General features: G+C 51.4%; 15 protein-coding genes across 15 annotated transcripts; 7 read left to right on the plus strand and 8 right to left on the minus strand.

The window, feature by feature from the left end:
- Window positions 1-67: 67 nt before the first annotated feature.
- AA0111_g9496 (hypothetical protein) lies at window positions 68-1,953 on the plus strand (the record flags this gene model as incomplete). The annotated part of the gene is made up of 6 exons (XM_028656060.1): window positions 68-196; window positions 248-490; window positions 540-562; window positions 627-790; window positions 844-1,714; window positions 1,779-1,953. The coding sequence occupies 6 exons, from the start codon at window positions 68-70 to the stop codon at window positions 1,951-1,953; spliced, it is 1,605 nt and encodes a 534-aa protein (XP_028502939.1).
- A 748-nt stretch (window positions 1,954-2,701) lies between these two features.
- On the minus strand, window positions 2,702-4,399 carry AA0111_g9497 (hypothetical protein; the record flags this gene model as incomplete). The annotated part of the gene is made up of 1 exon (XM_028656061.1): window positions 2,702-4,399. The coding sequence occupies one exon, from the start codon at window positions 4,397-4,399 to the stop codon at window positions 2,702-2,704; it is 1,698 nt and encodes a 565-aa protein (XP_028502973.1).
- A 595-nt stretch (window positions 4,400-4,994) lies between these two features.
- Window positions 4,995-5,368, minus strand: AA0111_g9498 (hypothetical protein; the record flags this gene model as incomplete). The annotated part of the gene is made up of 3 exons (XM_028656062.1): window positions 4,995-5,023; window positions 5,078-5,191; window positions 5,242-5,368. The coding sequence occupies 3 exons, from the start codon at window positions 5,366-5,368 to the stop codon at window positions 4,995-4,997; spliced, it is 270 nt and encodes an 89-aa protein (XP_028502937.1).
- A 356-nt stretch (window positions 5,369-5,724) lies between these two features.
- On the plus strand, window positions 5,725-7,235 carry AA0111_g9499 (hypothetical protein; the record flags this gene model as incomplete). The annotated part of the gene is made up of 3 exons (XM_028656063.1): window positions 5,725-6,035; window positions 6,083-6,977; window positions 7,065-7,235. 3 exons carry the CDS (start codon window positions 5,725-5,727, stop codon window positions 7,233-7,235), a joined length of 1,377 nt encoding a protein of 458 aa, XP_028502938.1.
- A 208-nt stretch (window positions 7,236-7,443) lies between these two features.
- AA0111_g9500 (hypothetical protein) lies at window positions 7,444-8,433 on the minus strand (the record flags this gene model as incomplete). Its single annotated transcript, XM_028656066.1, has 1 exon — window positions 7,444-8,433. The coding sequence occupies one exon, from the start codon at window positions 8,431-8,433 to the stop codon at window positions 7,444-7,446; it is 990 nt and encodes a 329-aa protein (XP_028502985.1).
- A 1,474-nt stretch (window positions 8,434-9,907) lies between these two features.
- Window positions 9,908-10,858, plus strand: AA0111_g9501 (hypothetical protein; the record flags this gene model as incomplete). Its single annotated transcript, XM_028656067.1, has 1 exon — window positions 9,908-10,858. The coding sequence occupies one exon, from the start codon at window positions 9,908-9,910 to the stop codon at window positions 10,856-10,858; it is 951 nt and encodes a 316-aa protein (XP_028502962.1).
- Window positions 10,859-11,180: 322 nt separating this feature from the next.
- Window positions 11,181-12,254, minus strand: AA0111_g9502 (hypothetical protein; the record flags this gene model as incomplete). Its single annotated transcript, XM_028656068.1, has 1 exon — window positions 11,181-12,254. One exon carries the CDS (start codon window positions 12,252-12,254, stop codon window positions 11,181-11,183), a length of 1,074 nt encoding a protein of 357 aa, XP_028502965.1.
- Window positions 12,255-13,168: 914 nt separating this feature from the next.
- AA0111_g9503 (Phospho-2-dehydro-3-deoxyheptonate aldolase, phenylalanine-inhibited) lies at window positions 13,169-14,348 on the plus strand (the record flags this gene model as incomplete). Its single annotated transcript, XM_028656069.1, has 2 exons — window positions 13,169-13,174; window positions 13,233-14,348. The coding sequence occupies 2 exons, from the start codon at window positions 13,169-13,171 to the stop codon at window positions 14,346-14,348; spliced, it is 1,122 nt and encodes a 373-aa protein (XP_028502987.1).
- Window positions 14,349-14,498: 150 nt separating this feature from the next.
- On the minus strand, window positions 14,499-15,736 carry AA0111_g9504 (Lipase A; the record flags this gene model as incomplete). The annotated part of the gene is made up of 2 exons (XM_028656070.1): window positions 14,499-15,395; window positions 15,455-15,736. The coding sequence occupies 2 exons, from the start codon at window positions 15,734-15,736 to the stop codon at window positions 14,499-14,501; spliced, it is 1,179 nt and encodes a 392-aa protein (XP_028502959.1).
- Window positions 15,737-16,120: 384 nt separating this feature from the next.
- On the plus strand, window positions 16,121-17,323 carry AA0111_g9505 (hypothetical protein; the record flags this gene model as incomplete). Its single annotated transcript, XM_028656071.1, has 3 exons — window positions 16,121-16,731; window positions 16,778-17,153; window positions 17,204-17,323. The coding sequence occupies 3 exons, from the start codon at window positions 16,121-16,123 to the stop codon at window positions 17,321-17,323; spliced, it is 1,107 nt and encodes a 368-aa protein (XP_028502960.1).
- Window positions 17,324-17,989: 666 nt separating this feature from the next.
- On the minus strand, window positions 17,990-19,695 carry AA0111_g9506 (hypothetical protein; the record flags this gene model as incomplete). Its single annotated transcript, XM_028656072.1, has 4 exons — window positions 17,990-19,171; window positions 19,222-19,353; window positions 19,425-19,608; window positions 19,655-19,695. The coding sequence occupies 4 exons, from the start codon at window positions 19,693-19,695 to the stop codon at window positions 17,990-17,992; spliced, it is 1,539 nt and encodes a 512-aa protein (XP_028502981.1).
- A 520-nt stretch (window positions 19,696-20,215) lies between these two features.
- On the minus strand, window positions 20,216-20,505 carry AA0111_g9507 (hypothetical protein; the record flags this gene model as incomplete). Its single annotated transcript, XM_028656073.1, has 2 exons — window positions 20,216-20,224; window positions 20,281-20,505. 2 exons carry the CDS (start codon window positions 20,503-20,505, stop codon window positions 20,216-20,218), a joined length of 234 nt encoding a protein of 77 aa, XP_028502983.1.
- An 866-nt stretch (window positions 20,506-21,371) lies between these two features.
- On the plus strand, window positions 21,372-21,509 carry AA0111_g9508 (hypothetical protein; the record flags this gene model as incomplete). The annotated part of the gene is made up of 1 exon (XM_028656074.1): window positions 21,372-21,509. One exon carries the CDS (start codon window positions 21,372-21,374, stop codon window positions 21,507-21,509), a length of 138 nt encoding a protein of 45 aa, XP_028502889.1.
- Window positions 21,510-24,027: 2,518 nt separating this feature from the next.
- On the minus strand, window positions 24,028-24,180 carry AA0111_g9509 (hypothetical protein; the record flags this gene model as incomplete). Its single annotated transcript, XM_028656075.1, has 1 exon — window positions 24,028-24,180. The coding sequence occupies one exon, from the start codon at window positions 24,178-24,180 to the stop codon at window positions 24,028-24,030; it is 153 nt and encodes a 50-aa protein (XP_028502958.1).
- A 2,472-nt stretch (window positions 24,181-26,652) lies between these two features.
- On the plus strand, window positions 26,653-27,062 carry AA0111_g9510 (hypothetical protein; the record flags this gene model as incomplete). The annotated part of the gene is made up of 3 exons (XM_028656077.1): window positions 26,653-26,689; window positions 26,736-26,795; window positions 26,863-27,062. 3 exons carry the CDS (start codon window positions 26,653-26,655, stop codon window positions 27,060-27,062), a joined length of 297 nt encoding a protein of 98 aa, XP_028502877.1.
- Between the last annotated feature and the right edge of the window lie 122 nt (window positions 27,063-27,184).

The raw sequence follows: 27,184 nt of genomic DNA on the forward strand, positions 1-27,184 counted from the left end.
CCAATGCTGAATACCCTACGTCCGTTAGCCTCAATCTAAATTCTTACTCTCAAACTTTACTGCCATCATGGAGTTTCTAGAGATGCAGAGCATACATCTGCCTGGCCTTAGCCCATTGGCAGTCAATGCTGCGAGTAGCATATTCGGTTTGATATCGATTTTCTTTTTCTACAAGGCCTTGGTCGCGAAGAAGCTGGTATGTACCAAAACATATTCCTCTCTTTCATCACATTGACCAGTCGAATAGGCTTCTTCTCCAGCAAAGATCCTGAAGACCATCTTCAGGCCTGTCACCAAGCGGTACAAAGCATGGGCATATCTCTTCTGGGGTCCTGAGATCATCCAGAAAGCGTTTGATGAGGCGAAGGGAAAACCATTCGAGCTCTTCGCCCCGGACAATCGCTATGTCTTCGTCTCTGATCCTCAGCAAATCAAGGAGCTAGACAATGCGCCAGACACGGTGTTGTCCCTCCAAGCAGCATCGAAGCAGGTATGCATCTCGATAGGCTTTGTTCTTCTTTATGACTAACAAGATGTAGATGCTACAGCCCATGTATACTATGTGAGATGACTTTTGAGTATCCAGATGATGCTCGTCTTGCACTAAGCTTACTAACGCTCCGCAGGCATGGCTTCAACTGGTTTGACCGACGTGGTACTGAGGGTGTTGGATTCATCCGCGCCCTTCGCACGCTTTTGACCAACAACCTACCTAAGATCCTTCCTGATCTCACTTGCATCATCCGCACTAGGTTCCAGGAGCTTCATGCCACACACCCAGTCATCAATGGTAATAATGCATGCAATATTTGACTTTGAATCCGAACTGACGATTATTGACAGGAAAGAAGCAGTCGGACGTATATCACATGACTGTGAAGCTCGTTGTCCTATCCAATGCAGTCTCTTTCTTCGGAAAAGATCTGGCAAAGGATGAGCAATTCATGGTCTCCGCCCTCGCATACATCGAGGAGACCCTGATTTGTGCTGAGATTGTCCGCCTACTACCTGGATTCATGGCTCCCATCGTCGGTGGTATCATTGCCCGTACACTCAAGTCACATGCCACAATCTTCAACAGGCTTCTACCAATCGCACAAGAGCGATGCATTGAGCGAGATGCAGCTAAACTGGGCCAAAAGGTCCCTCAACACGCCGACTGCATCCAATGGATCATGGAGACCTCACCCAAGAATGCGCCATGGACACCTCAGCGTGTTGTTCACGAACTGATGGCCATTTGGTTCGGTTCTGTTCATGCCGTCTCTACCACTGTGACCTTTGCTATTCACGACCTTTGCTTACATCCCGAATATGCGGAGCCGCTGCGAAAGGAGTGCGAGTCTCAATATGCCGCTTTTGAACAGAGTGGTGTAGGACTTCCTCTTCTTGACAGCTTCATCAAGGAGTCTGCGCGTCTGACACCAGTCGAGTCACAAAGTACACGTCGTTCGGCACTACAACCCTTCTCGCTCAAAGACGGCACCCACGTCAACGTCGGAGACTGGTTCTGCACACCTGTTCGAGCCATCATGACGAACCCTGTCGATTACCCCGAGGCAACAACCTTCAGTGGTTTCCGCTTCGCCGACCCGCAGCTCGTCAAGAGTCTCGAAAATGCTAATGGCGCTTTCGATATCATGCAGAAGAAGCCTACGAAGCTGACTGACTTTGACATGACTTTCCATGTCTGGGGAACCGGAAGAATGGCCTGGTAAGTCTTGAGCCTAGTTGATCTTTCCTGTTCCATATGAAGATCTTGCTAACGGAATATGTAGCCCAGGAAGATACTATGCCTCGGCTGTTATGAAGGTCATTCTTGGCCAAGTGATCCTCAACTACGACTGTGAGCTTGTTAACCCGACGGCGAAGCGCTTGTTCACTTGGAGATCGACCATCCTGCCCAAGCCTAGTGCCAAGGTCGTTTTCACGCCGATAGGTGATGCGAACTAGAGATGGAGAGAAATGGGAGGATCATCTTCTTACGCTCGCTGCTGGAATTGCAGAGCGATGATATAACGACTGATGGAGGCATGCTTGTTTTCTGTTTTGTGGCCGCACGACTTTCCCTAGGCGTAGATATGATACAATGATACACACATATAAGCGTATGCATTGTTACTTCACAACAAGCCACGCATCACGAAGTCTTGTGATCTTGATTTTGAATTACATTAAACATTGGTATTAAGAAAAATCAAATGAACACCGCTTCGTTGCCAGATGCCGGACCTGTTTGACCACTTTCGCCTATTAGCACACTGGGCTGCAATGGTAAGAGAAAAGCATGAGCACGGCCGACTCTCGGCCCGATTCAACGGGACTAGGACATGCCACCTGTAGCTCAAAGTGTTCCAATTCGGACCACGTCGCAATTCGTAATCCAAATGTGGAGCCCACGTTGCGACAACTACGCCCTTTCTAGCCCACGGGCACTAGGCCATGAAGAAGCAGTGATAGCTTAGACGCCATTCGCGCGAGCAACAAGCCCCACTCCAATGCTCCGGAAGCAAGAAAGAAAATCAAGAAAACCAGGAAAATAAGAAATCTAGATCTCAACGGCTAGCCTGAACCCCGGTAAGTGGACGCGATCCATACTTGGTTATACAGGCTGCGTAAACTCGGTCTATCCCCACCAAGTCGGTCTTGAGTGGGAGTATTCAATCTGCGATAGCTCAAAAGACATTTTGCTTCTCAACCACTACAAGCCCAGTCCTCCAAAAGGGTATCGATGTCCAGCATCCTCAAGAAAGCAGTGGCCAGTCTGGCCCTTGGTCCACTCGGCGCTGTACATACTGGTGTTTCGCGCCATTCGAGCGCCAGTCCGAGGGTGTAGCAAATTGGTGTCTGACTGAGATTTTGCGAAAGGCATGGCATCGGCAGTGATATTCAGTTTGTTCCAATCAGCCCAAGCATCTCCGTCGCGGTCCAGCAGACTACTGTCAGAGTTGTTGCGACGTTGGGCGAGCGGGACGATGTGTGAGTTTCTTGCTACTTTGAAGCCGCATTGTACTGCTCTCGCGTCATCTGCATCTCCTTCGAGGACAGCACGGCCAATGAAGTCATGATAAGGCGCTTGAAGGATGTTGATGACATAACCCGGGCGATCAATGACCCTGTTCTTTTTACGGCGAGTTTCTGGAAGGACTCTCGGGAGTTCGAGACGTGGCAGTGGAGGTAGGACAACGTCTGCTTCGGAACTACTGCGCTCTCTAGTCCAGGATATGATAGAGATGGGCTGTTCGGGAGTTGATTGAGGAGGACTATCAGGCTTGTTGGATTTGCGTCCCGCGAAGAGACGAATGAACCATTGATGCCATGGTCCCAGAGAGGGTGCTGCTGTGCTCTTCACCACCACTGGACCAGAATTTGGTGTCGGAGCTGCCGTTGCTAAAGTCGAGTTTACTGTAGTAACTGCCGCGCCTGGATGTAGACCTATCACAGTAACTGTTGCCGCTGGTGACGAGTCTGGTGCGACACCTACCGATTCTGATGATAGATCTGATACAATCTCTGCCGAGGCTGATGAGAGATCTGATATAGTTTCTGATACCGCTGATGATGAGACGGCCGTGTTGTCTGCCGTTGCCGATGACGAGACTTTCACAGACTCTTCAACCACTGGTGATGAATCTGCTGTACTATCTTCGGTCAATGGCGATGTATCTATTATTGTCTCGTCCTTCGCTCTGGATGGATCTACCATTGTGTCTGTCGTTACTAGTGATGAATCTAATGTACCGCATTTCACCTCTGAAGATGAGTCTGTTGTAGTCGCTGGTGCTGCAGGAATAGAGTCTGCCGGAAACCACTCCGCCGGCCACGCCCATAGTGGTGCTTGCATCAGAACGGAGCTGGGTGGTTCGCCATTCTCATTTGTGACGCTTTCTAGCGCGTCTAGAATGACCGAGACAGTCGGAACACAGGACTCTTTCGGTTCAGCTGAGTGGCCGTCATTAGAGGCGCCGCTCGGCTCGTGATCGTACTCATCAGCATCGCCACCAGCGACATCTGGATTTTCTGTAACCAGAGGGATCCTGCAGAGTATTAGTGTAGTTCTAAGACCGCTTTTGAAGGCGCCATCAGACTCTTGATCATCAGTAGTTAGTACACGCTTCTTGAGGAAAGATGCCGTATCATCGTCAATAGAATTGCTATCATCATAAATTTGATTGTCGATTTCAACAGGAAACATGTACACTGAGCCGGTCAGCGGGTTCGTCTGGTGATAGTAGCGTCTGAAGCAAAAGTTTCTACCTTTGGGGGCTTTTGTCAGACCATGCGTATCGTTGTTTGTCTTCTTTGGTTTCGACTTTTCTGGAAAGTGTTTTCTCTTCTTTCTATCTCGCTTGGCCCGGCCGGGAAATCGGACGCGGGATTTGACCCTAGCGATCGTCATGGCTTGGGTGACTGTTGGGCTGAATCAGTTGAGAAGGTTAGTGTATGCCAGTTACAGCGCAAACGATGCGGGCGCGGCGATGCTCGAAAACTCTCAAGAGCAGGTTGAGAATGATTGTAGACACGGGTGTTGTTGTTGTGCAGGTTGAAAACAGCCGCGCGTCGAGATTTCCACAGCGTTTGCACCGTTCAACAGCGCAAAGCGCATCGTGGTAGCGCTGTGCGCAGGTGAGTCCGTTTTTTGACAGGGATTGTACTTCTAAGAGATAGTGAGGACATGGTGAAGGGGAAAGTGGAATGTGACTTTTGTTGCGTGCGAGAGACAGGTCTAGAGTCGTCACCGACGGCTAGATTGGGGTACAGCTCAGTGAAGGTGAGTTCTTACAAAGGATAGGCCCTCACGACTATTACCACCTGCGCCGCCAGACAAGCAATCTTGATCTTGCATCGTTTGTGGAGGCGTCGAGTGCATATTTTACAATGGTCGTTCAAACTCTCATTGACGCTTAGTTATGTGGATAGCATGGTTCGTCAATCATCACATGGGGTCTGTTACCGCGCTGCTCCTCCAAAAACAACTGCAAATTCATAGTTCTTCACGCATTGTCTGCGCAGATGTATGTAACTGAAAGTGAATTAGTTTAAAGCGGAGTGAAAATCTGAGTGGAGGATAAGATACCGTTGTTACCACGGACGAAAGCATCCCCCCAATTCCGGGTGACGCGTCCCTCAGAGACCTCCTTGCATCGTTCCAATGCGATGTTCATGTAGCCATCTACTGACTGGAGATCACCTATGTAGACATTAGTAGTTGACGTAGATGCAGGGCACGTGAGGAAGTACCTTTGTAGATGATGCCAGAGTTCAGCTTGACAGTGACGGGAGCTCCAATGATCTCGCTGAGAAAGCCGCTAGGATCTCTTGAGTCGCCGGCGGCTTCGGGTGCTGGGCTTTCGCCGTTGGTGGACATGGTGATGAATCTGGTGACGTGTGATTTCCTGAGAAACATTTAGCAACTCACTATACAAGATGGAGAAAATAGCCTACGTGGGTTTCTGATCAGGCGTGAGCTGATTGTTCCCAGATTCGGCTGCTGGTAGGTATGGAAGTGGGAAGACGGCGATGTTGGATGGTGGAAAGGAAGAGTGCACAGACCAAGTGTGTTCCTCATCTATCGCGAGAAGCGTGACTGCGCGTTGAAGCCCCACCTGCACCTGCCCGCGCCTTCCCAACACACATCGATATTCTCCTCGCCTGGACGCTACCTCGGGATAGTGCAAACATTATCCTCTATCCAACTCGGCTGCTCATGACATCGCGCGAGCAATGACGGACTCGACCGCAAGCGCCGCACCACCCAAGAAGCGCAGCCTGTTCAAGCGCGCAGCATGGCAAGATGCGCCCAAGAAAGACAGCGAGGACATGTTTAGCCACTCCAATGAGTTCAAAGACATAGTTGCCGAGCAGGCTAGGACAAGGGCAGAGGAAAAAAAGAAAGCTGAAGCGGCGAGAAAGCGCAAACACTCTGAACCGCGCGACCAAAAGCGACGCCGCATATCAAACGACAGCGAAGAGCTTGTCCCACCCAAGAACGGCTCGGCCAGCAAGGAACGGGTGGGCAGGACTGCTGCTAAAGCGTGCGCATCTCACCTTCATCTGACCGTCAGCGCTGACAATTGCCCAGGCGCAGCATCACGTCTGTTTCTCCAGCGCCATCCCGTCCTCCACCCGATTCGCTCACGGCACGCTACGACTCCTTGACCAAATCCGCTTCCTCGAGCATTTCGTTGCCTCAAAAAGAATCTCACGTGATTGACCTCGGCGACTCAGACGCAGACGACGACGACGGTTATGTCTCCAAGCCTGTCAACGACAACCCTGACATTGACTACAAATCGCCCGCTTCCGACTTCAGACAAGACATAGCCGTCCGTCCATCGAAACCGTCCCCTATAGAGATCAAAGACGACGACGACGACGATGATGATGACGATGAAGACGGAGACCCCGCATTCGCTGCATTACGGGCAAGGGCGCGAGCGCGTGTCGCGGCAGCTAAGGCGCAGGCAAATGGCGATGCTCCCAAGGCGCCTATAGTACAGCTATTGATTGATCCACAAATGCCCGATGCGAAGCCATTGATGGTCAAGGTCAGAGTAGACAGCACCATCGGGAAGCCACGGCTGGCATGGTGTGGGAAGGAGAAGTTCTCAGAGCAAATGACACGCAGCGTCTTCTTCACGTGGAAGGGCACACGTCTCTATGACAGCACATCAATAAAGCGATTGGGGATACAAGTCGACGATAGCGGAAACGTCTCTGTTCAAGGAGACTCCAACATATACGATGACGTCAATCTTCCCAAGATCCATGTCGAAGCTTGGACAGAAGATGTCTACAAGCAGCGTAAGAAGGAAGATGCCGCTGCAGCTCTAGCCAAGAAGCTGGCAGCCGAAGCAGCTGTTGTGACGAGAGAAAAGACTCCAACTCCGGAACCGGAGCCCGAACCCGAAGAGAAGCGATTCCGTCTGGTCCTAAAAGCGAAGGGCTACTCCGATTTCAAACTGACTGTAAAAGAGGTATGTCGAGATTGTTCCTTCAGCGTATGCAAAGACGCGATACGTCCAACATGATGGCCTATGTCCATATACTAACTCAGTTGTCAGAGCACCACCGTTGCACACATCGCAAGTGCTTACAAGACTCGCCACAAGATTGATAAAAACCAGCCAGTCACACTCATGTTCGATGGTGATCGAATGATGCCCTTGGATACAGTGGCCGACTACGACGTGGACGAAGAAGAAACGTGTATGATTGAAGTCCTCTTGAAATGATAGTGCCTCGTTGTTCGGCCCACGCGCACCATCCCTTCTTACCCGACACTTCTTGAGGTTGGGATTTCTGCTTACTCTAGCGTTGGTTTTTTGATACAACTGCAAGCATGGCGTTGGCGGCGTATCGCACTTGATAACAACCCTCTGTTGCGCATGCATAACTCTCAAGTTGGCTTTGCGCATGTCTTTATTAATCTATGCAGACATCTCAAATATTGGGATTCTTTCTCCGGTTCGCACCGCCGTCCAAGATCAACTCCTGTCCACTCAAGAAGCCTGCACCCATGACGTACTCAACCATCTCAGCGAGATCTTCTCCCCTACCCACTCTACCGGCTGGGTGTTGCTTGTGATAGAGTTCATCCAGATCTTCCGCCCAAGCCTTCATCCTTCGCTTCACCGCTTCCTCCTCGTGTGGTGCGACCTCTTTGTACGATCCGTTCTGCATTTCCTTGATCTGCAAATCGCGAGCTTTACACTCGTGCTGTACGCTGACCCAGCCTGGTGAGATAGCCAGGACTCGGATACCCCAACGCTGGCATGAAACAGACATGGCCTGTGTGAGTGCCAGCACACCACCTTTGCTTGCAGCATAGCCTTCACAATCTGGGTCTGACTGATGTGCGCGAAAGGAAGCAACATTGATGATGCAGCCTCCCTCTTCCAACTTGTCCTCGCCATGGAGGTTCAGTGGCAGCTGGTTGAACTCCTCCGTGCGCTTCAGATCCTTCGATCGATCAACGCCTGGCGTACCGTCTTTTTGTGTGTTCTGGCTCTTCATAAAAGGGATGACGGCCTGGCTCATGTAGAAGGGCGCGCTGAGATTGGTAGCAATGTATGCTTCCCATTGCTCTCCTGTAGCGATGTCTTCCATAGTCCCGTTTCCTGCGTTGAAGAATCCTCGAGCGACTCCAGCATTGTTGACCAAGACATCTATCCGACCACCGAAGAATTCGGCGGCTTTGGCGACTGCGCTGCGAATTTCTTCCGGGTTGCGGAGGTTGGTGATCGATGAGCTGACACGTGGTGCGTAGGCGGCTAGATGTGTATTGACTGCGTATTCGAGCTCGTCCGCATCAAAGTCGATGATGAAAACGCGATGCGATACTGGCAACGAAAGCAGGTGTCGTGCTGTGCAGCGACCAATGCCTCGCGCACCGCCAGTAATAATGATGTTCTTGCTTTTAGTAGACGGCATGTTGTAGTATTGGACTTGTGAGTGCGCAAACGCAGAGTATCGAAATACCAAACACAGGCTCCTTGTATCTTTTATATCGACGTCGAAGACGTTCCACGTGGTGGCGTCTCACGCGCGGAAGCAATATCAATAAACCAACAGCGGGGACGGAACGCCCTTTCAGCCTATTCAGCCCACCTTGGCTTATTTTGATAAACGTTCAAGGCCGTTTGTCCGCGAGATCCATCTATCATGGAAAAGGGCGTATAGATGTGCGCGTTGTTGAGAAGGCTTAGGCCACATGCCCTGCATGTGATGGTGTACGTATTCCGTGGATTGGAAACAGGCCCGCGGTTCCGTCATTTTGCGGTCTAGCTTACTCCATCGAAGCGTTCTTTTGATGACTGCATAGCGCTGTACATACTTCCTCGGGCTCAGTGTCTGAGCATGCTAAGCGACGACTACTTCAAGGTGCTTGGGTGCCGTCGAGGGGACGCAAATTTCGGGAAGACGGAGCGGCTTGCGGGCCGTAGATTGTCCTCCAAGGGAAAGCAGGAAGTGTCGAAACCTCAGACTCTACTTTTGTTCACAGACCTGCGACTTCTCAGAATATCGCGTTCCGTGTTGCGACGATAACGTGTGAGATACTTCACGCGGTGGCTATGAGATCCACTTCTCCCGTCTTTTCACTTTTGCCGAGGTCAAACTGGACGGCACAACTGCTATCACGATCGCTCTTCTTAACCACCATATTTCATGGTATGAGGTTCTACAGCGCATCGATGCAGGACTGTAATGGGGTATCCCGCCCAAGTAAGCAACTCGCTGGTCTTGAAAGACAGGCACCTTTGGGATGCCCACAGCCCTACTGCATCACATCGTGTGGGTGTTGCCAAATGCTTGCAGTACTGGAGCCTATGTGATACCAGCTCCTTCATTGGCGTCCTATTCAATGGTTGAAATCTTCTCGCAATGTTTGCTGTCTAATGATCAAGACTCTTCTGGACGGATCGAGAAAGCCGGTGGAGGTCCACCCTTGTAATGAAGCCCTTTTCTTCTTGCTTCTCCCGTTGAGCATCCATGCATTATACTCTACACCGAAAGTATACGATATATGTATTCTGTCGGTTCCATGATATAAAACTCTATGTATACCTCTAGATTAGGGTCTGGCGCTTGAGGGTAGAACTCAGAAATGAGCTCCTCCGTGTTCACATTACTATGAGCGAATGATGTGCTGTACTTTCAAGCTTGAATCAACCGAAAAGAGCACACAAAGACATTGTCTTTCACATGTGCTTCAAGCTTTGCAGCCATGTAGGACAGTCTTTACATTACGTCAAACAAGAACAAAAGAGTCACATGTCTAAAGCATCGATGGAACTCGGAGTGACACAATAATCCTTCCCAAGGAAGAACAACATGTCTATATTTGGCGGATTTTCAGAAACCGAATCCTACTGCCATCGATCTGACTACCTCTAGAGGAAACAAAATGCGCGTCGCTGTTCTTGCGACACTGTTGCCCGCAGTACGTGGCCTTTCGACACAGCATTGCCATACCACCGTGAAAAGCAACTCAAGGCTAGGAACCGAAGACCCGATCACTCCTATATGGACTCCTGATAGTCGGTATGGCTCAGGTCTACCTGGTCCGATGCCTTCCTCAACTATAGCAGCTTTCACCGGATTGCTTCCAGCTTCCCTGGAGAGTGCATGGCAGTGGTCTATCCTTTCCAGCTCATCCGTGACAACAGTCGATTCGATGACTTCGAGTCCCATCGCCAGCGTTTCACCGAGTGTGCCCACTCAATCGAGTGTGTTCACACTTGACTGTAAGGAAGCTTCTCTTCGTCCGACACTGACAATTACATCAACATGTTCGAGTACCGCCTTCGATTCTCCATCGACTGCAGCTTTCACAATGCCGAGCTCCATATCTCCTTTCTCAACATTCATGTCACAATATCCGCCGGCCTACCCTAGCTTGCCCATCTTTCCTCATGACCCGACGTCACTCATCTGGAGTTCAGTTCATTCATGCACGAGCTCTGCATCTCCCTCTCCAACTTTCACATCCAAGGAGCCAATCAATATATCTTCTTACGATAGCCCTCTCGGTCTACCCTTGCACCCAAGCTCACAAACGAAGGGTGGGACCGTACCAAGCATATCCGGCCCCTCTACGAAATCGATCCCTAGGAAGCCGACGTCCACGATGAATTTCCTTACGCTCAAGACTTCTCTCACGTATTGCGAAACATTGACGCACAGAACTGACCCTGAGGTTATCACAAGCATAATCGTGCCGGACAGGCATTGTCCGTATCCTTATCCAAGAATATACTGCGGCGAAACGATGACGATATTGGTAACCAAGACGAAGGACAAGCCGAAGACTAGTGACTCTGGATGCCCTTATTCTGGACATGACATCATATGTTAAGGGTGCGTTTTGTGGCTAACAAAAGATGCACTAGGTGATCGCGCACGAGGTTGACGGCTACGCGAACGGTGGTCTTGATCATGGTGACTGAGGCAGTTTTGACGGCTGTTACGACGGGTGCGTTGGAATGAGATATTCAGTGACAAGTATAGAGGAGAGGTTACAGACGCTGTCCTCGAAACAGGTTTCTTATTCTCCAATCTCTTCGTATCTTTCCTGACTGTATCATCAGTTGGTCCTTGCTCTCAAAGACGACAGCTTCGCATTCGGTAGAAATACAAGTCCGTCATATTGTTTAGTTTTTTCCAAATCCATCGGCAACCTATCTTGTTGCCATCGCTTCCGGAACCTTGTGACCAGCACAGTCCTGCAGCAGCCTATCTTGTACACTCTTCGCAGCATGTGCATAAGCCACAATGTCTACGTCTGTAGCCTTGCCGTCTGCACCTCCGTCAAAGACCTCGTAGCTGAACCAGCCTCTGAATCCCGTCTTGAGCACTGCTCTCGCAACATCAACAACCGGTAGGTATCCCCCGTTGTAAGGTAGAGGTCGGAAGTCGTGACTCCATCGTCCACGAGGTAGCAGACCTGCGTCGTCACGCTCAGCATCGAAGGCCTGAGGGACTTTATAGGCATCGCTGATCTGCAGAAGGTAGATCTTGTCCTTGGGAATGGTGGAGCTCAGCTCTTCCAGGCTCTTTTGGAACCGCTTTTCCAACTCGTCTTTGGATACATCTTCTCGCAAACCGGATGCCGTCCTAGGATCGCCCCATTCTCCACCTGCAGTCTGGAAGGTATCAAGACATAGACCGATGTTCGGACGGTCTACCTGCTGAACGATACTCCAAACATCTTTCCAGTCAGGTGCATGTGTCGACCAACACCAGTTCTCGTAAGCTAGTCGGAAGTTGTGCTCCTTGAGCATGTCGCAGAGGACCTGGAGGTCAGACACCATCTTACTCCTGTCTAGTTTCTCGAGGGGTGAATCCGTCGATCCGACTTGCAGCAAATCTGTCCCACACGCCTGCATGATGCGGATCCAGCCGTGAGCCCGGTCCATGGCGTCTTTGCGGCCATCGGAGCCTTCAGGCCAGCCTTCGTAATTGGCAAATGGCTGCAACATCATAATTCCAAGGCTTCTTTTGTCGCACTCCTTTTTGATCTCGCCCGCCACTATGCATAGCTCGTCATAATTGGACGGTTCGACTTCATGGCCGAGTAGTGTCTGGCCGTAGGAGAGAATGTCTGGGAAAGAAAGCTCGACGGCAGTGAAACCTGCGGTGGATATAGCATGCAAGCGGTCGAGGAGAGGCGGAGGGTTTGATGGCGATCCGAGCGAGCATGTCGCATAGCTGATCGGGATGCTTTGGAGGGATCTATAGTCTAGGCTGCCCATGATGAATTGTGATTGAGCAAAAGTTGAATGTGAGTAATGTTTTTTTTTCGTTACAGTGCAGTGCAGAGTTCGAGATTATGTATTAGCTTCAGACTGGCGCGCAACGGCTCCTTCGGTATGGCATGGCTGTGACGTATGATGTCGGTGGAGAGCAATGACGGCACACTTGTTAAAGCCTAGTCGACTGCTCCAGTGCGATCACGAAAGCTGGATGTAATACATGTACAAGTCTTAAGAAAAGCTCTGAAGTTATACGTCGTTTTCTTACCACTACCCGCAGTTATTCACTTCCTTTTATTGAATGTTGCTTATTATGTGAGGTACAACATCTACATGCGGCTCTCATGATAGCACCAGAGCGACTGTTCGTAAAACTTAGTCCGACCATCAGAAACAACTCAAATGAAGTCTGAAATAATGTAGATATTCGCTGGTACTTATTATTGTACTCCGAAATGCGCTGTATTGATATCTAGCTTCATGGAGCTCTCCATGACATCATACCTGTCTATGTTAGATATCTCTACTTTTGCATTTGAACACGCCCAAAGGCCATATAATGAAACCCATCTCGAGCTTCGCGGAGCATTGCGACCAGCTTCCAATATAGGGCCGAATGATTCTCTCTCGAGGACATCCTTGTGCGCCAGGGCGTGGCCGGACCGGCGATGATGATTGAGGCTCGACCCCGCGCCACCTAAAAATCGGCGCGAATGCCCCGCTCATTGACCAATGAGGCCGCCTCCGACTCCGCCGTCATACCAGAAAACATTCGACTCATAAAGGTCTTGGTCGTCACCGAGGAGAAGAAGAGCAAATAAAACCACAGTCGCTGTCCTTTTCAGAGTTTTTGTCTCTGATTTCCTTCCATATACCCAGATCCTCCTAATCTTTCGTGCGTCTTCTCTTGAACTATGTCTGTATGTACACCAGCATCCATCGCCGCCACCAGTCGCACACTCTAACACGTCGCCGCAGTTCCACATCGAGAACAAAGCCGTCGGCGACCCGCACAACTCGGAAGATTGGCGCATCAAGGGCTACAACCCCCTCACACCTCCCGACCTCCTCCAGAGTGAAATCCCCCAGACGGCCAAGTCAAGAGACACAGTCCTCAAGGCGCGTGACGAAGCTGTGGAAATTGTCCAAGGCAAAGATGCACAGAAGCGGTTGCTCGTCGTCATCGGCCCGTGCTCCATCCACGATCCTGCCGCTGCCCTCGAATACTGCGACCGGTTGATGAAGCTCAAGGAGAAGTACCAGGATGATCTCCTCATCGTCATGCGCTCCTACCTGGAGAAGCCTCGTACAACTGTAGGCTGGAAGGGTCTCATCAATGACCCGGATATCGACAACAGCTTCAAGATCAACAAGGGCCTGCGCATCTCAAGACAGCTCTTCGCTGATCTGACTGAGAAGGGCATGCCCCTGGCGAGCGAGATGCTAGATACCATTTCTCCCCAGTTCTTGGCCGATATGTTCAGTGTAGGCGCAATTGGCGCCAGGACTACAGAGTCGCAGCTCCACCGTGAGCTTGCTTCAGGTCTGTCTTTCCCGGTTGGTTTCAAGAACGGCACAGACGGCACTCTCGATGTCGCCATTGACGCCATTGGCTCCGCAAAGCACCCTCACCACTTCCTTTCCGTCACCAAGCCTGGTGTCGTCGCCATTGTTGGCACCATTGGCAACGATGACTGCTTCATTATCCTTCGCGGCGGAAAGAAGGGCACAAATTACGATGCGAAGAGCGTCAAGGAGGCGCGTGAGAAGCTCGAGTCCAAGGGCATGAACTCGCGCTTGATGATTGACTGCAGCCACGGCAACTCGGAGAAGAACCACATGAACCAGCCAAAGGTTGCGCATGCGATTGCTGAGCAGATCGAGGCTGGAGAGACGGCCATTATGGGTGTCATGATTGAGAGCAACATCAAGGCTGGCACTCAGAAGGTACCCAAGGAAGGCAAGGCTGGTCTCGAGTACGGCATGTCCATCACCGACGCGTGCATCGACTGGGAAACTACCGAGACCGTGCTCGCTGAGCTTGCTGGCGCTGTCGCGAAGAGGAGGGCCCACAGCCAAAACGGCACCCACTAAAAGGTCTTTTTCTCTTCAAGTAACATGGTCTGCAGGCGCGGCGTAAGGATGGTCTCGGCGTTGTCACACGTCTTAGTATTGAGAAGCATATAAAAGGGCTTGGTGTACGAATTACGATTTAAAACATTACAGGCAAAAGACCAAGTGTCATTACAATTCAATAATTTCAGGCACATCATCGTCTCCGTCATTTATGCTATGCTCAGGATACTTGTCGTACCAGTCTCGTGGGTCACCACCTGGCAAACACAAACCCAATCGCCAGAAGTAATCGCGATGGGCGAAGAAGAGCTGCCAAAACTTGAAGCGAGTGGGTACACCCCAGGCAGGCTTGTCTTGGTCGCTCCCAGCAATGCAGTGCGGGTCTTCGTCACCATCGCAGTAGTGGATGTCGGCAACTGAGAAAGGTAGACTTGACTCGGATATAAAGATCTCTTCACTGTGCATACTGAAGCCCCATTCAGACAGTGGTAGCAGAGGGACAGGGTCGCCGACATGGGTGACACGGTGAAGTTTGTTGTTGTCGTGATCCGAAGTGATGGCGAAGCGCTCATCCACGTACTTGTTGAACTCCTTGTTGCCTAGTCTAGGCTCGCCAAAGGTTGTCACATGAGGGTCCCATCCACGAGCCTTGAAGTCCAACCCGGCGAGGGTCGAAATGGCACCGCCCAACGAGTGTCCCACCAAGACCAGCTTGTAATGGGGATACTTGTCCAGGGCCTTGAATACATGTGGCAGGACGACCTTACGGGTGTTGAGCCACGAGGAATAGAAGCCGGTATGTACAGTACAGTTGTCGCATTTGGGCGGCTCGGCGGGTGGCGCATCGTCGTCTACGTCTAGACTCGGGGCGATGAAGTCCGAGGTACCATCATCATCGTCGCCTGGGTATGGCACGTATTCTTGCGGTATGGTAGAGAGGTCGGCGATGGTATTGGCAACCGAATAGGTGCCGCGAAAGGCAAGGATCAGGCGCGGGTTGGTAGGTGAATGCGACAGAGCGATGTAGCCGCAGGAGTCAGATAGAAAAGGGCCAGTGTTCCATGCCTGGACATATCAGCACCTCATGCACCTTGTGCGATGTGTTGCTGGATGCAGCCACTTACTGTAACCAACTCGAAAGTCTCAAAGTCGCGGTCTCCGCAGCGGCTGGCGCACCTGAAGGGCTTCTGGATGCCCAGGCCGGCGGCGCCTACACAGTAGGATATATCGACAATGCGCGCGAGTTCTTCGAGTTCCCAGAACAGCTTCTGGGAAATTAGAGATCCGTTACGAGCGGCCTGCGCATCGGGCAGGGGGTGTTGAGTGGCATGGCCGCCTCTACTGGTGACAGCACAGGAAGCGAGGAGTACGAAAGAATACAGGAAGAGGCCGCGTAAGGAGCCCATCAGTAATATCGATTCACATATCCACACTGACTGCACAGTGCATGGAGGGATTGGAGCATGTGCCCGGTGGCGAGGTTAGAGGACGGAGATGCGTCAGCCGAGCACCCCAAGCATGCGCCAGATCCGCCCAGGGAAAGCGCGACCTTGGAAGCACCAAACGAGGCCCCGGGCGTGACATCATAGGCAGATTCACGGCCTGCACGGTGCTGACGGATTCTAACAGACCCTTTCCCCCATGATACGGCCATTCCCCCAAGATACGCCGACAGTGTCAAGACATAATCTCACCCGTTGGCATCCGGACAAGACGCGACCGACTCTTCTTGTTTCCCGCCGCTCCCGTACTTTTCTCCTGGGCACCCCATCGTGCCACCGCTCCACACAATGGCTACGCAGCAATCTTCGACGGAGCCCTTGAGGCCGCTGACGCCCCAGGCTGATGCATCTCGACCGACGACTGCAGGACAGGCCGACACGCTGCCCGTACCCAGCATGCACGTCGACGGCGCCAGCGACGACGAAAGACAGCCGCGCAGCACCACGCCCGTCAACAACTCTGCCAGCCTCAACCCCAGCGCACAACCAAGCCGCGTCCCGTCGCCAAATCCCCACGCCCAGTTCCCCCACACCCAGGTCACCTACGATGACCCCGACTTCACCCGCCCGCCGCCGCTCAAGTACACGCTGCGCACCCGCAAGAAGTCCATCTTCTGGTTCTGGACCCTCATCATCCTCGACTGCGTCTTCATGCCCATCGGCCTCTACTTTGGCATGTGGTATGGCCTGACGCGCGACCAATTGTCTGCCAACGCCGTCTTCAGTATCAGTACCGCTTTGCTTGGAACCGTGTCGATTGTCGAATACTTCATCCGCTTCCACAGGTTATGGAAGAAGGGCTCCAGTTGCAGGGTCATCGGCGCGCAGAGATGGTATCTTGACTGGTTCCACTGGAACCTGTCCGTCGGCTGGTTCTTCGTCATGATTGAGCTTATTGCGTAGGTTCTCCGTCCGTCCCAACAAAGCTCAGCTAACAAAGTGCAGTGGTACATGTCCCCACGACCCGCCAATTCGCGTCCTTGCCATGCCCGCCCCGACCATGATGTTCGCCATTGGTTGCGAGCTCCTTCTCGTCGACATCCTGCGGTATATGAACGTGCCTGCACCCTGCCGTATCTCTTCGCTACCCCAGGGCGCACCGCTCCGACCCGGCATCTATGCATACATTGAAGACATTTGCGCTGTTGACGGATCTGGTGGCACTGAGTTCCGTCAGCGATTGAATCTCCGATACCAGGCCAGCAAGGGCTTCCGCATGATGCTGCACCGCTTGACACTCTTCTGGGCCATTGGCGCCATTATCTGCGCTGTAGTTGCCACTGCCATCATTTTCACTATTCAGCGCGACGCTGCCTACGTTGTATGTCCAAATCATACTTCTTCCATATTATCAAGACTAACACAGCACAGGTCGGCTGGGTTCTGCCCTTCCTCTGGGCCGGTATCTGGACCGCCATCACCATTCCCTGGGTCCAACGAGAACTGAAAAAAGAGTACGAAGAATGGACCACGGCCAACTTCAAGGCCTAGGAGACTTAGATTCCCTTTTTATTTATTCATGTCCCGCTTGTACAATATCACACATATCACTAGGTTGCAAAGACAAAGGGAGTTTCTGTACATTGGCGACGGCGTTCGCAGGATACATTGAAATTGGGTGTTGATACTTTAGATACCACTTTGCGCAGAATACCAATATCGCATTTTACACATTATTTTTCTTTGATGTGTACAGTTCTGTCAAACGTCGTTGAATCCACTTATTACTCCACACACACACACACACACTTCAACGTCTGCATACACGTTACATCAGAAAGACGCGTCAATAAGCTATTTTTGCTAATCATGTGGTGTTGACATCACGACAAAAGGACCCCCTGTTTCAAACGTTGCTGATCGTCGTACGAGTATGCGTTTTGGCGAAGCAGGTATTCCCGCTATTAAGCTTTGCCGAATGACATCGTCCAAGACCCAAGCATTTATGACGACGGTACGGTACCCACTTCCCGTGCCTCTTCTGCAGGTGGAGACTAATGCACCTGATTTATTTCCGATGTACGTCAAAAACGTAATTGGCTGTTGCACGTTATGAAGGAATTGAACGAGAAAGCCATGGTGTAGGTACATGTCATTTTATTGTTTGCATCGCCATGTTGTCAACAGATTGGGTATCAATTGCACAGCTTCCGCCACTTACTCCTCCATCATGTCCGCTCCACTCACCACGATTCGTTGTTTCGTAGCTTTTTCTCCTTTGGCCCCCAATCTGACCACTTCCACGTCCCAGCTCTCCATATCAACCAGCACAATCTTGCCCGAAGTTCTAAACTTGGGTACGCTGATGAGTAATACTTTTTGTCCCGCAGGACCCTCAATGACCTTCTTCTCAAACTTTTTTTGGCAGCCAGCAATGTACATGTGCGGACACTCTTTCAACATTAATGGGTCGTCGTCCTGGAATGGGTAGCACCACAGTGTGTCTGGAGCTGTGGGTGCTACGCAACGCCAGCGCAACATCATCTCCATGGCGTCTATCGATTTGACACGATTGACGTATTTGAGTAGGTCCTTGACTGTCTGGCCACCTGTGCCTAGCACGCGGTACCCGTCGATATCGCCTAACCAAGGGTTTGTCACTGCGTCAAAGCCGTTCAGGGTTGTATTAGTTTCTATCGGCGGTTCGGCGTAGAGGCGTGTCTTGGGGAACAGAGCGGGGTGGAGAGGCTGTTGTGGCAGAGCGACATTTGAGGGGTCCGATGCACCAGGCAGCATGGTGATGGGGAGCGAGGGAAGGATTTCGCACAGGAACTCATCGAGGCGTGTAGTAGGTGCTGCGTTATAAGACGAAGCGTCGTATCCGTAGTGTCTCGCTGCACTCTTCTTCGCAGCAAAGTCTTCTCGCGACAGAATTGGAGATCCCTTTGCGAGTGAACCACCAGCTATAACAAGTCGTGTTATCTTGGAAGACTCGGCCTGGGTTGCTGGGTCCGCAGCTTCGCCAGTCAGGTATTCCACCAGCAGGTCCAGCGAGACCTCATCATCGTCTGCGCCTGTCAGCTCAAGACCAGAGACGATGGCCAGTTTTCCAGCTCTCTCGCGCTTTGGTGCCTTCTTCTTCTCCTTTGATAGCACTACATCGTCACGTTCCCATCGTGGCGGTTGTCTCGGTAGATCTGCGCATTGGGTTGCAATGACCATGAATGTGCCGTCTGCTTCTTCGGTGCCCAGTGCCGCCAGTATGCATCCGGTGACAAAATGTTGGCGCAAAGGCTCGCCGGTAACGCGTAGACGACCGGATTCGTCTTCGAGCATCATCTCATCGGCGCCGGTGGAAGATACGTAGGTGTCGCGCTGGGGAGGGTCCGCTATCCAGTACTGTCGAGTGTTAGAGTCTATTCTTTGTGTTTGTGGGAAGAGAAGCGTACATCTTTTTCAATGTCGTTCAACACATTGGGCTTCTCTGCCATTTCCATGTATACCGTCCCCACTACCCAGCAAAGCTCGCCTTGTCGCACATCTAGCACACGCTCGACAAACGACGCCGTCTGTCCACCTAGCTTGCCCAGAGTCAGTATCATTCCGTCCTGCATAACGAGCTTTCGCATTCCAGCAGCATCCCGTTGCATACCTCAAAATCGTGCCATGCATCCTCAGCCCTTTGCTTCACCGTCTTCTTCAGTTGCTGTAGCCGTAAGAAGTACATGTCGGCGAACTGTTGTGAGTAGTGTCGCTCGGTACCCGGTGGTAGTACAAAGTCATGTAGTGGATTGTATGCCGAAGCGTCTCGAGATGGTGCTGGCGACGCATCCTCACTGTTACTGTTAGCATTTGCATCTGAGGTGCAGGTAGCAGACGTACAAAGGCTCGCCCTTGAGCAAGATGTCGTCCGATCTGGCCATTGGAGTCGTAGCGTCGCAGGGCTGGAGGAGTGACTGGTGTGCTTGTAAAGTTCCAAAGTTGCAGATCGCGGGAGTCGCGTCGCGCGTCATTCACGCCATCCTGAACTAGAAGTCTAAGAGCCCCACTCTACACACCCCGTCACCACCCAATGTCATAGCTACGAAAGGCCTTCCTTCACATATGCAAGTCAAAGCAATTGCAAAACATATTCGAAAATGCTTGTTTTCATTCAGCCACATAGGCTACTCTATCCATCTCTCGGCTCATCTCTTCGTAGACTATTGACAGTCGACCATACCCAGGTCATGCTCTCTACTATACACAAATCTAGTTCATACCTCCACACGTTTGTATCTGTACGCCAATTCTATATTGCGCCAGTGATGCTGATTATCTCATCCTGAGACCCTTGTTTCCGTAGTAACGCCGTGACCATTTGCGCCAATGTTGAATCCGAATTAATGAATAGTGATTGAAGAAGAAGTTATAGATCGAAGCGAAGCAGCGTCCTTGTTGCGTTTATAGCATCTAAAGTTTGATTAGTACATTGTTTTGGTATGATTCTAATAGTCGAGTAAACTTACGATGGCGACACCACCAGCTACGATGAGACCAAGGGCTGAGCTTCCAATGTTTGCGGCTCCACCAGTGAAGGGGAGGGTTGAGGTTGGCCTGGCTCCGGTAGGGGCAGCAGCACCGGTACCAGTGGGGTAGTAAGCACCAGAGGTGGCAGTTCCGTTAGTAGGAACGTAGGTGGCAGTAGCAGTGGCGGCGAGCGCGGCGACGATGGAGATAATGGAGAACTGCATCTTGGCTGTGGGAATGGAGAGTACTTGTTGTAGTGTGTATAGGTTAAGGTTGAACGATGTGAGGATAGACTTCGATGGTAGACTAGATGAGATGCTTGTTGAATGATACTTTGGTTGAGCGTACCCCAGCCGTGTTTATATCCTCTGCGCCTCTGGCAATAATTACATCTGCCGCCAGCGTCTTCTAGCCTTCTCCAAATCCGAATCCACAAGCCTACGTACGCCGGCCGCAAACAATCCACATGCCAGCCCTCCGTCATCCAGCCCTACAAAGCCCCTTGGACCCACCGCAACGGGCAATGAGCCAGTAGCACGAGCCAGGACGCAGGGTCACCCAGCCGACCGAGATGGCGGTAGCTGTCAGAAGGCTGGGTGTTGCGCAAGTCGGCGGGCCCGGCGTGGGACAAAAGGAGGCTGGTGAGCTATTTTTGGCTGCCCCCAGCCACACCGCGGCTCTGCGGGTTTCGCCTCTTCACTTCTCGCCACTCTCATTCGTCGCCATACGACGCTGGCCGGTAACATATCGATAAGAATACCTGTTCTCACGAGCGACTTCTATTGGCGTCATCACTAGCAACCATCGAGACCTCTCGTCAAGTTCTGAGGTTGCGGCGCCGCCGTTGCGTGGCCGCCCCGTCCCGAACGTAACGGTAGCCTTGGAACCAATTCACCAAGACGAAGATCAACTTGCCAGAGATGGTGCGTTTCACAAGAAATCGCATTGGGGTCGATCGCGCAGCTTGGTATTCACGCCTCATTGGATCACTCATGTCTTCCAGTTTCCGCTGCTCATGTCCGTTCCCTGCAACGCCGGTTGGCACTGAGGGTCGAGAAGCTTTGTCTGTTCGAAATACTACCGAAACTCAATGTCATTGGTAACTCTGAGCCTTGCATCCTGGACTACGTTGCGTGTGCAGACAGATTGGACCCCACACGAAAAGGAGAAAGCGCAGATGACAGCAATTTCCGGACTCAATCTTACGGACCTCATCTACCAGCAATGACGCAGCCTTGGAATACTCCTGTTTATGATACTGAAACTCGGAACTGCATGTATTTGCTCTATCTATTCCTTTCAGCTTCTTGCCTAATACCCTGATCGTATCGATGTTGCACCGCAATATCCCACATCGCATCCCAACCCGCACATTGGTGCGATGTTCCCCAACCGTTGAAACCGAACTCATCTGGAACAACGGAGTGCTCCAAAGATAGATCTCCTGCGCACATGACAGCCTTTGGACGTTGTATTAGCACCCTAACACTCGCTTGGTGCATGAAGAGGCGGACAATCTTACCTGGCGAAGGTAGTCAAAGCAGTGGTTCACATGCGATTCCGGCGCAAAAACATCCCTTCTTTGTATGTTGCCAACAGTCTCGTTGATGAAGCCCTCCAATATTCCGAGCCGCACACGAATCGAGTTCTTCCAGTGTCAGCGAATAGACGTTGTTGTTACTGCGCGGAACTGACCAGGCAGTGCAGCTGGTGGAACATGGACATCGAATATACTTCCGCGCCGGAGACGTTTCGATCCTTGTAGCTCACGGGTAGCTGGTACCTTTGGGGACTAGCTATAGAGATGATACCTCCGTCATCTATGAGTTCCTTGTCAGTCTTTCCACTGATGTTCATGCCATGGGAATAATACTGGGCATCAGAGCCGACCACGCGGACTCTCCTGCATCTTTGGCTGTATAGTGAAATCTTGGGTTTGGATCGAAAGTGATCATGCGGGACGGCACTAGATCCCTTTATCAGCAAAGCGTGCAATGATTTTTTCTTGCATCTTTAATGCATACCTGGAGGAAATGGCAATGAATTTGTAGCATGGTTCCCGTAGGTCGAGGGCTTCTGACCCAGCACCCAAGCAAGCGTGGCTAACGTTGCTATCCACAGAACAAGAGAAGCACCGAACAGGTTCTTGTACGAAAAGTACCTAGCGGAGTTCTGAAGCAGTGACTCAGATGGTTCTGCTTTCTCGTATGGACTCTCTATCGAGGCTTCGTCCGACAATCGAGCGTAGGCCATCACTCACCCCTTCATTGACTTCTCGTACTTTGATCAGAGTTTGCTTAACTTTGAAGCATTAACAACATGCCATCAGCCCAGGAGCCCGCTAATGTGCGTATACTAGTCTTGATCGGATATAAGCTGACACCCACTGGATGGCTTGTTTCCTCGTGAGCCGCCTTGCGCTAATGCACCTTTTAATTACGTCCATCTTAATCAGCACACCTCGCTTTTCCAGATTCCGGTATTCAGGCAGCGAAGTACCATCAGCAATGGTCACGAGCGGTTGTACCCGTCGATAGCCAAGTCTTGGGGGCGGCCCGCGCCTTCTGCGGTGCGTGGAGTTTAGGCTATATTGATGCTGACTACGGTTGCACCGCATTATGCTACTGCTAGAAACGTCAAGTCAGTTGGCCTAAGGAAGTTTCAGGCGGGGAAAGCTTCCCAGACTTCGTTTGTGGCGCTAACTAGTATCATTCAAGTCCATGATAGTTAACGACGCGCTCAAATACCGGATTTGGCCTGCGACATGTCTTCTGGCACAGCATTAAGTCCCTCAAAGATGCTGAATCTACCTGGCTTTCTTGCCCTTCATTTGCTAACCTCCAGTAGACTTTCTTAGTTTCGTCCGTTCGTAATGCTCTAACTAGAGTACGAAGAGCGGAGACTTAGCTGGGGAAGCAGGACACATAGCGAATACTCAGAAAGCTTGGATCTAGTGCTTCACCATCTATCGCTTCGGATACACGAAGTCCGAAGAGAATGTCCACCAACCAGCCTTTTGTGGCGTTGCATCGCTTAGACACTACATCTCTAGCTCGAACAATACTCTTCGGAGCATGGTACACCATTTTCTCTTTGCCCTTTAGCTGATGACTTGCCTCCAGGCGGCAGGTCTATACGTCGATCAGTGTTGTACTTCATTGTGGTAGCCTATGTAAGAAGGTAAACGTTTACAAGCTAAGCTTGGAAAACCTTGACCAGTTCCAGTATCATGCCGCAATGCATCTCCAGACGCATGGCCACGCAACCCCGGGGTCAGCGTACGGCCGATACTGTTGCTCTCTTCGATAATCCGCACCATTGGGAGGAAACTTGAGCTCACTGTCTGCAGATCCCATCGTGATCGGCTGTTGGTGCAGGCAGCCACAACCAGCTAGAGAGAATGGGCTACCATTCATCACATGGCCGACCAGTAAACAGTAGACTTTATCAGCAACACGCATAAAACTATTCCTGTTCTTGGAAAGAACACTTGATTTCAGCCTGAGGTCGATTCGCCGACGACCCGAATGCTGGTCGTGGGTATGCTGGAAGACTTGGAGTATGTCTGCAGCATCAGCAAGTGGGCCCTTCGCCGGTATCACGGTCCGTTGTGGTATGCGAAGATGTACGGACCACGAACATGTAGACCTCGAGATCTCCAGCACATATATAAATCATTCTTTGGGTAACACGTCTCTCCACCAAGCCCAGTGACCGATTCATCTTCACTTCAAACCTACCATTGTTCATACAGAAACTTTCACATCACTACCATGCAGCTCACTACTCTCGCTCTTCCTCTCGTCGCCCTCCTCTCTTTCGCCAGCGCTGCTCCCAGTGAGCTTCTTAACCGCAGTCCTGCCCCAGTGTCGAACCTCATCCAGTACCCTGCTGAGCATAGTATCGAGATGATCAAGCGCGCCCATCTAGAGGCTCGATGCAACCCTGGCTGTCCTTGCAACTGGTGCGGTATGACTATCTGCTGCCAGTGCAACTGCTAGATCTGGATATGACTCTGTAATGCAAATATGGTAAGATTGTCGTCGTTCGCTAGGAGCTTTACTTTAACTGACAAGCCATTCATAGGTCGTAAGAGCTGCTAGCGGACTCTTTTCCGGAGTACCAGAAGTCGGTCTCTGCAAGCAAGCACGCTTGCTACAGCAGAGCTAGATAGCGCGTGGGGTCTGATAATGTATCGGCCAGCCACTCGTTTGTCCATCCTTGGCAATTCAGTCAATGAAACTTCTACACCCTTCTTTACATGTCTGTATGCTTTCAGTGCCCATACTTATTCAATTCTGACAAGAAAGATGCCAAGTTTTTGTGGACATGCATTCTCTGTTGTCTTCCTCTACTTGTCAGTCTTTCCATCAAACCTGACAGTCACACGCGCCGTAAGAGGCTGAAAGAACCAGGTCGAGTTGTCAAGAACCACTTTTTCTGAGTTGTCTCTCACCAAGATAGGCTCCTACTGTCGTGACTTGAGTGATTGATGTCAAGGGTGACTGCATATCAAATTTTGACACTGGCATAGAATGTGGTTCCTTTCTATCCCAACTTAGGAAGGTGGCCGTATCAGGGGCCAAGATCACCGCGAAAGAATCGAGGACGTCAGGACTGCTCTTGCTTACTGTAGTCATTCGATTGCGTGAACGCAGAAGCCCTGACGCTACTACGGTCTTATCGAGCTGTATTGTCTGTTGGCTGTTCTACGTTCTCTGCGTGTTGTTGGTGGCTGGGATTTCTGCGACAGGGCATCTGCAGCAACACGTGATGCATGCCTTCACACACCCAAGCAGGCGTGGAGAAGACTCGATTAAGCTCAGAAATGCAATGCCTAGTGCCCGTTCATGCGCAAGCGATGACGTCCGCCATGGAATTACACGTGGTTCGGTGCGGCGCAGAAGGCCGGGAGAAGGTCGTGTGGTCCACGTCTCTTGCAGGAATCGCGCATCTGGAACTAATTCGACAGTTACATGCCCGACTTGCATAACCTTGTAAGGCGCGAAATTTGTGGGCCTCCCGAGATTTTCCAAGGTTTGCATTGCTCTACGCACGTGCATTGTGGCGTCGATTGGGCTAGCGCAATATAATCTGTACGACACGTCACTGACAGTCATCAACAGCCACCACTTCCAGCAGTTCGGACGCGTTCGATGAACAACACAACGACTGCCAGCGCAGAGCAGGAGAAGATGGAGGGTGTGCTAACCCCGCCTTGAGCCTCGTGGTGTAGATCAATTCAGGTGCGCCTTCCGCTTCAAGCGCCCAGAAGCGAATACCGAACAAGTGCCGCGTTGAAGAGTTGGCTAGCGTTCAGCGTGTCAGAGTGTTTGGAAGTACACCAAACCCATGGCCATAGCACGAGCGATTCAGGAACCGGATAGCCTGCAGAAATTTGATGTGATACGGGCTGCATTCAATGCACGAACCTGGAGATCGCAGGGCTGAGCGGTTCACGCCAGGAACACATTGATTGATATTGACACGCCCGCTCTGGGCAATCGCGTATGCCACCTCACTCATGTGGGTCCAGTTGGAGCCGTGAGCTGCCCTAATCCATCCCACGTTCCTTCGCTTAACGTTGCATTGCTGTGTATGCGACCTTTACAGCTTCAGCACATGGAGGAGCATGGTGTCTAAGATGACGCGCTTTCAGATGGCATCTATACGGTACGGAAACGGCACGGCCCTTTGTCCATCTAACCGTAAGCGGGCCGAACGCCGATGGAACTATGGGCCAATCTGCGAGACACATCTGGCACTGCATCGGCCTTGAGAAACTAGCATGGCAGCATTTCTCGTCGTCCTTCAGTGCCAGCACATCGCTTGAACCAAACTTAACAAGGTAAACATACTCAACACCAAAATTTATCCGTATCAGCTCATTGGTCTCCCCATCCCAAACTTGTGGTGCCGAAACCACGCAACAATCCGTCATAGTGTCTGAACCGGGTTCTGGCGGTCGTAATTTCTGCCTTGCCGCGTTCTGTTCTCGCTACCCCCGCAGTTGCTCGCTCAATGGTGTTTCTGCCGGCCAATTGTGGCGGAAGTAGGCCTGCCAACGCAGCATAGCATCAGCTTGATGCTTTGTTCCCAAGCACATATGTGGTACGGCGGCTGCAGGCTGAATCTTTTTGAGAACAGTCGTGTGGCAAAAGCGCTGGCCGGTTCCTACGGGATACCGAAAGTGAGGCTCTGATGGTCATGTCGGACTATAAACAGAGAAGGAAATATGCTAGAGCAAGTGTTCTTCTCAGCCCTCGCACACACAGTTGATCATCCAAATCCCCACTCACAAGGCACTACCCCACTCCAAACTTCTCGACAGCATCGCATTTTCACCGTCTCCCACGAACCCGTCTCGCAAAATGGCAGCACCGGAGAGTTACGTCCAGAAGCTTCAGCGTGCGCACACCACTGCTCTCGTAACTTCCCAGCTAAACGTCCCCAGATTACTGCGCCACGAACCAGATCGCCCAACCTCAGTTCCAGGATTACTCCGACCCACGAGGTAGGTAGCCACCCGCGCTCTACATGATGCCCCACCACTCTTATCTTTGACTGACTCTGCTGCCCAGGTATCCGGACAGCCTGGTCAAGCAGTGTCTTCATCAATGGCCGCGAATACAGAGCGCACCTCTGGCGAGACTACCGCTACCTCGAACAGTCCCGAGAAGAAGCCGCCGAGGTCGCTTGGAAGGCACTCAGTTCCGCTCCTCCTCCTACGAACGCAGCGCAGCGAACACAATTCGCCGGCACTTATACTACTTCCCGATAGATCTTCGATCCTCCCGGCATAACACACCAACAACACTCAGGGGTAACGGGCATGTTGGGCTGCGCTTTTAATCGAAGGGTGCTCCTCCTGAAACCCCCTGTTGTCTAAAACGTACTCGTCCT

This window comes from Alternaria arborescens (assembly GCF_004154835.1).
Source record: "Alternaria arborescens strain FERA 675 chromosome Unknown contig_27, whole genome shotgun sequence".
In the NCBI taxonomy this organism is placed as follows: Eukaryota; Fungi; Ascomycota; class Dothideomycetes; order Pleosporales; family Pleosporaceae; genus Alternaria; species Alternaria arborescens.